This window comes from Merops nubicus, unplaced genomic scaffold (assembly GCF_000691845.1).
Source record: "Merops nubicus isolate BGI_N331 unplaced genomic scaffold, ASM69184v1 scaffold4393, whole genome shotgun sequence".
NCBI classification, from domain to species: domain Eukaryota; kingdom Metazoa; phylum Chordata; class Aves; order Coraciiformes; family Meropidae; genus Merops; species Merops nubicus.
The window spans coordinates 3,143-11,198 of NW_008598096.1; the positions used below are offsets into that span (position 1 = coordinate 3,143).

The 8,056-nt window shown below is 56.5% G+C and overlaps 1 protein-coding gene across 1 annotated transcript; it reads right to left on the minus strand.

The window, feature by feature from the left end:
• Positions 1-3,294: 3,294 nt before the first annotated feature.
• On the minus strand, positions 3,295-8,049 carry TRIM65 (tripartite motif containing 65; the record flags this gene model as incomplete). Its single annotated transcript, XM_008936911.1, has 6 exons — positions 3,295-3,854; positions 5,067-5,147; positions 5,680-5,851; positions 6,316-6,549; positions 6,622-6,717; positions 7,999-8,049. Coding segments are annotated over 6 exons (1,194 nt in total), but the record flags the coding sequence as incomplete, so codon positions are not given.
• Between the last annotated feature and the right edge of the window lie 7 nt (positions 8,050-8,056).

Here is an 8,056-nt window from a genome sequence, read left to right on the forward strand (position 1 = left end):
CCGTGGGGTGAGCAGAGCTGGACTGAGGACAGGGTGGGGGGGTCAGTGTGTGTGTATGTGTTTTAGGGGACCTTGTGGGGCTGGTGGGTGTTCACCGTTTCCCAACAAGTGTGAGGACCACAGCCAGTCCCTGACACAGGGAGAGGTGTGCAGGGAGCCGGGAGGAGAGCGATGCCCCTGGGGCAGTGCATGGGGATAATTGCCAGTGCTAGGGTTGGCCCTGCCTACCCAACACCAAGGACTGGGTGCTGGGGTGGCACGGCACCCTGTGTCACCCCCAGTGCATGGGGTTGGGATCCGGGTGCCATCCTGACACCAAGGTGAAGGGGCTGTTGGTCGGTGTGACCAGCTGCCCAGCTTCTGGCAAGGATGAGAGCCGTCTTTCCTCCCTCCTGCACAATGCACTGGTGACTGCAGGGCTCTTGTGGGATTTAGGGATAGTTGCTAGTAGTATATACCCACCTTGTTTAAAGTGTTCAGTCAAGTTGAATGTCCCAGAAAACAAACAAACAAACAAAAAGGCAAAACCAATCAAACAAACCCACCCAGTCCTTTAAGTCCATCACTCTAACATTCCAGTTCTGGGGAATCATCATTGGAGAAGACAGTCCTGGCTGCAGAGAATCCATGTCCTCTAAGCCCTCACAGCTTGTGCACACAGTCCTGTCCATTCCGACTGCCGGACAGTGTGCTGCATTCCAGTCAAAATCATGCTGGCGATGAAGCTCTTCTCCAAAGAGAACACAGCAGTCTCTCTGACTGTGGGTCCTGGCTCAGTCTGATTATCACAGGGAACACTTGCAACATTTCGACGTCCCTGTTGGCTGCCGCTTGTTTGTGAGCAGCAGCCCATCGGTCGGGGGGATCCAGAGGGGGATGCAGATCAGGCTCTCCTTCTGGACCAAATGGGTCAGGTTCCCAGGGGTCCTTTCTCATGTCCCCCCCACGGCACCAACCTGTTCTTCCTTAAGACTTTGCTGAGATTCTATACCACTCATGGCATCAACCAGTTCCTCCTTAAGAGTTTGCTGAGACTTTATCAGAGAAGCAGCAGACCAAGTCAGGGAGGATTCTAAGACACTAGTGAAGGAGGAATTGCCCTTAAGCTCACCAGTTCTTAAAGAAATATGGCTTTTCAGCACTTCAAAGACAATTTTCCAGGGACTTAAAAAGGGAATGATCATCCTGTGGTTTTGGGTGGACCAGTCTCATAAAACAACTCACAAATTATTCCATGTTTTGGGCTTAAAAACTTTAGCACTATTGAAATCAGGGTCTTGGCTACGGTCTCACAGTAAAAGTCTCTTTAGACTGTTTTCGTCTAAAGGGCCATTATGCTTCTTTTCAGAGCTTTTGCTACCGAATACACGAGTCTAACCTGTCATTCAGTGGTTATAAACCTGGGTCCTTCTTGGGATCTCTGGGTCCTGGATCAAAAAGCTCTCTCTTGCCTCTACTGTCCGAAGTGTCAGCCGTCAGCACTGCAGCGGCACCAGTAACCCCTACCTGCTTCGCATCCTCCGATGGACAGGGAGGGACAGTAGGGAAGGGCAAGAAGGGTTCGGGGCTGCTGGATTTTGTGGCGAGTCCAGAGAAGGAGTTCATACTTTAAGCCATTTCAGCATCAGTTTTAAATCATAGTCCTTCCATGTAGTAACTAAGTCCGTAGTCTCTGTCCAAGTCTCTGGTTTAAAAGCTAACTCAGGGTCAGGAGCATAACCCTGTATCCGGCACCATCCCAACAATTTCTTTATAGTGCCTTCATATTTCACCCCTCTCTTAGAGAGCATATGTAGCAGGATCCTTACAACCACCACCTCTTCTTGACTTAAACTCTGATCCATGCTGCCCTAGCTGCTCACCTCTCCGTTGGAACAATTCCGGGCCGTGCTCCAAGCCCCTGTGCCGGCCCAACCACGCGGCTCTAGCTGGGCTCCTCTCACCTCCACAGTCGAGCTCCTCTTGCTTCCTGAACACCCCAGGGTCCCCACTTGACGAGACAAGCAGTAAAGCAGGCAACCCCATGGGAGTTATAAATGAAGATGGACTTCAGCAACTCTATGAGAGTTATAAATTAAGATGTTCGTTGCTCTCAGAAAGCTGCTTATACAGTATACAAAGCTGTCCACATGCCCCACTCCCTGAGCTAATTGGTTACAAACTACTGTCCATGCGCTTAAGCTCTTCTTGCAATTTGTTCTCCAGCTGTCATCATGGTCTTTGTTGTTCTTCTTTTGCTTCCTCCTTACCTCGGTTCTCTGCATTCCTTTTCCTTCTTATCTCTCGCTTTGTTGTCTTCTTCTTCTGTATTTAGAGTTCTTAGAGTTCCGCTGCCCACAGCCCAGCGTGGCCTGATGTAGCTTAGCTTAAATCCATCCAGAAATGTTCCCACACCCAGGTTTAGCCTTGTTAGTCCTCACCAGCACCCCCATGGGGCTGGGGGAGATACTGGACCTGTGGCCTCACCCTTGGAAAAGCTTCAGTCAAAGCTTTGGATTTACTTCTGTGCCAGATCAACCTCGGGGCAGAGCTGTAGGAAAGCTGGTTTCCTTATCGCAGCACTACTGTAAATACAGCACCTTCTAGTTCTCCTGCCAGCCGGTCGCTACATGGGTCTGGGCCCTGCTGGATGGAGGGGCAGGATGGGGCCCTGAAGGGATGGGTGCGGAAGCAGGGGCACCCAGCTCCCACCATCACTGAGGTCAAAAGAGTAGGAAAACTAAGCTTTATTGGGGGAAGCAGCTTCATACAGAAAGCAGCTGCAGCTTGGCACCCCAAAAAGTTGTTCTGTCACACTCGAGAGGGGCAAGAAAGGACCAGGAGGGGTTTGAAGAGCAGGACCCGCCTGCAGGTGGAGCTAGGGGAGCACAGGGCTCCCTCCACACCACTCTATAGTATCCCATGCCTGCAGCACCCTGCTGCAGGGTCCCCTTCAGCCCAAATCCTTTCTAGGCTTGGGACATTTGGCAGGGATATGACAAGAGAAGAAACTCAGTTCTTTCACCCTCCCTATTCCCTTCCCTTGCCCCATCTGCAGGGACAGACACCCACATGTGCCCTCACCACAGCAACCAGCGGCTTCATCCGCACGGTGAGGGTACAGCCCTTACCCCGCAGCCCTTTCCCCTGCCCCAGCTTCTCACCAGCGGGATATTTGCACATACAAACCCGAGTGAGTTCATTGGCACATCTGTCCTCACCAGCTCACGCTAAAACACTGCACCCCACGCTCCTGCCTCGGCGTCGGGGTGCCCCTGGTGCCGTGGTGGCAGCAGCTGGGGCTCACCACCCCAGCTAACAGAGCGGGGCGGGGGCTCCGGCGCAGCCCCTCCGGCACAGCGTCACCTCTCGCCCCTCGCACAGCCAAAAGACGGGGTAGAGGGGCTCGGTGAAGATGCTGTGGAAGGAGTGGATGAGTCTCATCCTCTCCCCGAGGCCGTAGAAGGAGAGGAGCCCCTTGCCGTAGTCCAGGCTGACCCCCAGGTTCCTATACAGCTGATCCTGGATCTTCTCTGCCCGGCCCTTGTGCCAGGCCAGGTAACAATCCTCCCGCACCTGCAGCCCCCACGAGCCCCTGTCCAGCCCGATGTTGAACTTGTGGCCCTGCTGCCGCTCCCATGGGAGACCATGGTAGGTCACCCCCAGGATGACGGAGTGGCTGGAGATCTCCACCTCCCAGTAGTGGTGGCCGTGGCTGTAGCCCTCCGCACACATCACCTGCCAGGGCTCAAAGCAGGGTCCCCGCTCCTGCCGCCCGCAGGCAGCGCCGGCTCCGTGCTTCGCTCTCCGGCGGCCTTTGGACAGCTCCAGGTACTTGTTGGCAGTCTCGGGATTGAAGGTCAGGTTGCGGTGGTCTGGGAAGAGCAATGGCACGGGTGGGGCTGAAATGCTTCACCAGACCTTTACGCCCTTGGCGTGAGCCCCCCGCCACGGTGATATTGTTTAAACCGCATAGAGCTCGCTCCCCAAATCGAAGGGAAGAAGTCGCAGCACGTTTGGAGGGGAAGGAGCGATACCCGCCCACCTGCCACAAGGAATGGGAACACCAGAAATAGCTGGCGAGGCACCAAGACAAGGCTTCGCACAGCCCGTGCACGGCCAGCGAGCAGCGACGGCTCCGTGGTCGTTTTGGAAAAGATGTGCAAAAAATAGGAGCATGGGTGGGAAGATGGGAAAAAACAAGGCATTAAGTGAGCACGGGCAGTCACCGACCACCAGCATCTCACCTGCCTCCTGCAACAACCCAGCCCGGCTGGCTATGGAGGGCTTATGCCTCCTGCCCACACAGAACATCTTTTGTCCTTATTAACACCCCTGAGAATGTTCTGTGGGACCTGATGGAAGGAATTCTTACAGGTCCCATGGGCATCAGTTGCCTCCCTGGCAAGAATGACATGACCATCATGCCTTAATCATTAGCCGACTCTTTTCCCAACAGGGAGGAGATGGGAAAAGGAGCATTGAGGAAATCCCTAAGGCATTGGAGTGGAATGGGCCCAGGGAGGGAAGGTGACACAAAGGACTGTGGCTGGGAGTGCTGGGGCCATATCCCTGGACAGAGAGCAGTGACTGCAGGCAGGGCTCTGGACTGGTGCTGAGCTGGGGGTCAGCCCACGGCACAGCCCTGTAAGGGCTCACTTGCCAGCTGCCAACGTTGCCAGTCTGCCCGTCTGTGGGAGAGAACCGTGTCTAAACTGGGGTTGTTTGGAACAGGCACGTTGCTCCTGCCTGGGTCTGACACCCACGGCAGGTGAAAAGGCGAGGATGGAGACAAGGCAAGGCCTGGCACAGATCAACCCAATGACGGGCACTGGCAGACCCAGTTTCCAGAGGAGAGCATTCCCTGGTGCTGCTCATCCCCCCAGCAAGCCCTTTCCCAGCCACACAGTGGCCCCCAGCCCACTTACCCCAGCCCTACACCAACCTTTCGCTGCATTTAGGGAGAGTGGGAAAGACAGAGAAGGGGCCCCTCTCCCCACAGCCACGACCACCCTTCTCCCAGGGAAGGCCCAGTGCTGAGGATCCCAGCAGGACACTGTCCCTCCAGACCCCCACACACTCCTCACCCTTCAGAAGCTCAGCTCGGAGCTGGCACTCGGGGAGAGGGGCCACCACCTTCACCGCCGGCTCCTGGGGCTGCACCGGGCCTGTGGAGGATGGGGAAAGACATTCTGAGTGATGCCACCCAAAATCTTGTTCCTTCCTGGCTCCGATGGGAGAAGGAGGAGGATGACCATCATATCCAAGCCTGGGAGTGGGGACATGCCACCAAGAAGCTCAGCTCGGAGCTGGCACTCGGGGAGAGGGGCCACCACCTTCACCGCCGGCTCCTGGGGCTGCACCGGGCCTGTGGAGGATGGGGAAAGACATTCTGAGTGATGCCACCCAAAATCTTGTTCCTTCCTGGCTCCGATGGGAGAAGGAGGAGGATGACCATCATATCCAAGCCTGGGAGTGGGGACATGCCACCACAGGTCAGCATTGTCATCAAGAGGGGGCCGCAAGGAAGCCACCCAGCTCATCCCACCCCATTGATACCCATCTGCCGAACCGCACACGTGTGTCCCCATCCCAACCCCCGTGCCCAGCAGCTGTGTCCCCAGCAGTGTGCCATGGGCCAGGCAGTGGTTCAGGACGACTCGGAGCCCTCTGGGGTGCCCCCGTGAGCAGAAGGGTTACCTTGGCCAGGGGGGTCAGGGGCTTTGGGGGCCACAGAGCCCGGCAGGTCCTCCAGCAGGAGCCTGGAGATGTTGGTGAGGATCTCATCGATGGGCTTGACTATGCTGGCCACATCAAACTTCACAGGGAGCAGCACCTCTGGGCTCTCTGGAGCTGGGATCAGGGGGAGCTCCTGCAGACACACACACACAGGCACCGGCCTGGGGAGGATCAGCAGTTCCACATCCCACCTACACACACCACGTCTCCCTGTGGGTGACAGGGCATCCCCAAAACATCTGCAGTTAGCTGCAGCCAGTCCATGGGGTCAGGGGACTGTTGCAGGGACAGTGGGAGGCTGTGGGGAGCAGAGGGGCTGCAGCACAGGACTTTGTGTTTTGCTGGCAGTGGCAGAGCCTTGCTGAGTGGTTTGGGGGTGGGAGAAGCCACCCGCCCATGGCCCTGCGGGCAGCACCATCCACTCTGATCCAGCACCAGCCCCTGACTTTTCAAGGGCTCCCCCAAAAGCAGCTCTTCCCCACAGCCCCACCACATCCCCGAGCTGGGCTGGGGCTGCGTCCCCCTTGGGAAAGGGGTCGACCGTGTCTCTGCCCTCAGCGAAAGGGCACAGGGAGGGACACTGTGCCAGAATGGTACCTGGAGGAAGGTCCTGTGGTCGGGGCAGGCCAGCAGGCGCTGAGCCCTCTCCCTGTGCTGGCCAAGGACATCCAGGTGATCCTTCAGGAGGCTCCGGCCCTCCTCCACACGCCCCAGCGCCGCCACCTGCTCTTGCTCAATCCTGGCCATCGTCTGCTGCTGGGAATCCTCCAGAGCTTTCCTCAGGACAGTGAATTTCCTCAGGATCACTGATATGACCCCCTCGGAGGAGTCCTGGATGGGGCAGAGCCATGAGAGCCAGCACACTCCCACCCGCACCCAGCACGGAGAGGGAGGCGGCGTTACCTTGATGATGCGCGTTTGCTCCTCCAGCTCCTGCATCGCCCGCTCGATCTTCTCCGAGTCCTTCTGGGCTTTCTCCAGGGACTCTTTCAAAAGGGTCTGCAAAGGGAGGCACATGACCGCTCGCCTGGCTGCTGGGAGCCCTCTCAGGGCTGCAGGACAAGGCTTGCAGGGAAGGAGGCGGCTTGGGAATGGGAGAGGCTGCGTCCAGGGGCACTGAAAAGTCAAACCCTGTGCTGTCCTTCAGCTTTTTTCAGGTGTTTCCTCTAGATCGAGAAATCACAGACATAATCAGCATTAATGTGGCCAGCAGGACTAGGGCAGGGATTGTCCCTCTGGACTCAGCACTGGGGAGGCTGCACCTCAAATCCTGGGGCCAGTTTTGGGCCTCTCACTCCAAGAAGGACATTGAGGGGCTGAAGTGTGGGCAGAGAAGGGCAACGATGCTGGGGAAGAGTCACCAAGTGTGGTGAGAAGCAGCTGAAGGAGCTGGGGGTGCTGAACCTGGAGCAAAGGAGGCTCAGGAGAGACCTTCTGGCTCTCCACAGCTCCCTGACAGGAGGCTGGAGCCAGGTGGGGGTCAGGCTCTTCTCCCAAGTAATGAATGATAGGATAAGAGGGAACAGCCTTAAGTTACACCAGGGGAGGTTTAGTTTGCATATGAGGAACAATCTCTTCCTCAAAAAGGTTCTCTAGGCCTGTCCCAGGCTGCCCAGGGCAGTGGTGGAATCCCCATCCCTGGAGGGGTTTCCAAGCTGTGGAGATGTGGTGCTGAGGGACATGGGTTAGTGGGGACCTAGCAGCACTGGGTGAATGGTTGGACTCAATAGATGATTTTATGATCCTGCCCTTCAAAGCATTTTTCAGGCAGAATTGTTATAGCAACATGGCACATGACAGCTCAAAGCTGTGTCAGTTAACTTTTCCAAAGACAAGTTCAGCATAAAATGCTTTCAACGTTTTACTAATTTTTAGTTTACTAGGCAAACATTACGGATTATGAGTCTGTTGAAGAAAATAATGTAAGTAGACACAAAACAAGACTTTCAAACATGGTTAACAGTTGGACTCATGGATCTTAAAGGTCTTTTCCAGCCTAAACGATTCCACGATCCTATGTGGCACTGTTCAGCTGGTGCTGCCGGATGTACCCAGCTCTCTGCTGCTCCAGGCAGCACCTGGTTTCTCGGGGAGCAGCCGGGTGCTGGTGGAACCTCCCTGCCTGGACTCCTGTCACCTCCCTGTTCAGCCGAGGCCAGGCACAGCTCGGTGCACGGCAGCACAGCACGTCCCCACAGCAGGCGAGGGGACGGCAGAGGCAGACGTCGTGCCGTGCCCAAGCTGCCGGGACTCGCCCCGCTCACCCCCCGTCGTCCCCACCTGCGCTTTGGCGCGCTCCTCCTCGAAGAGCGCCCGGCGGTGCTGCCGGCACTGCCGG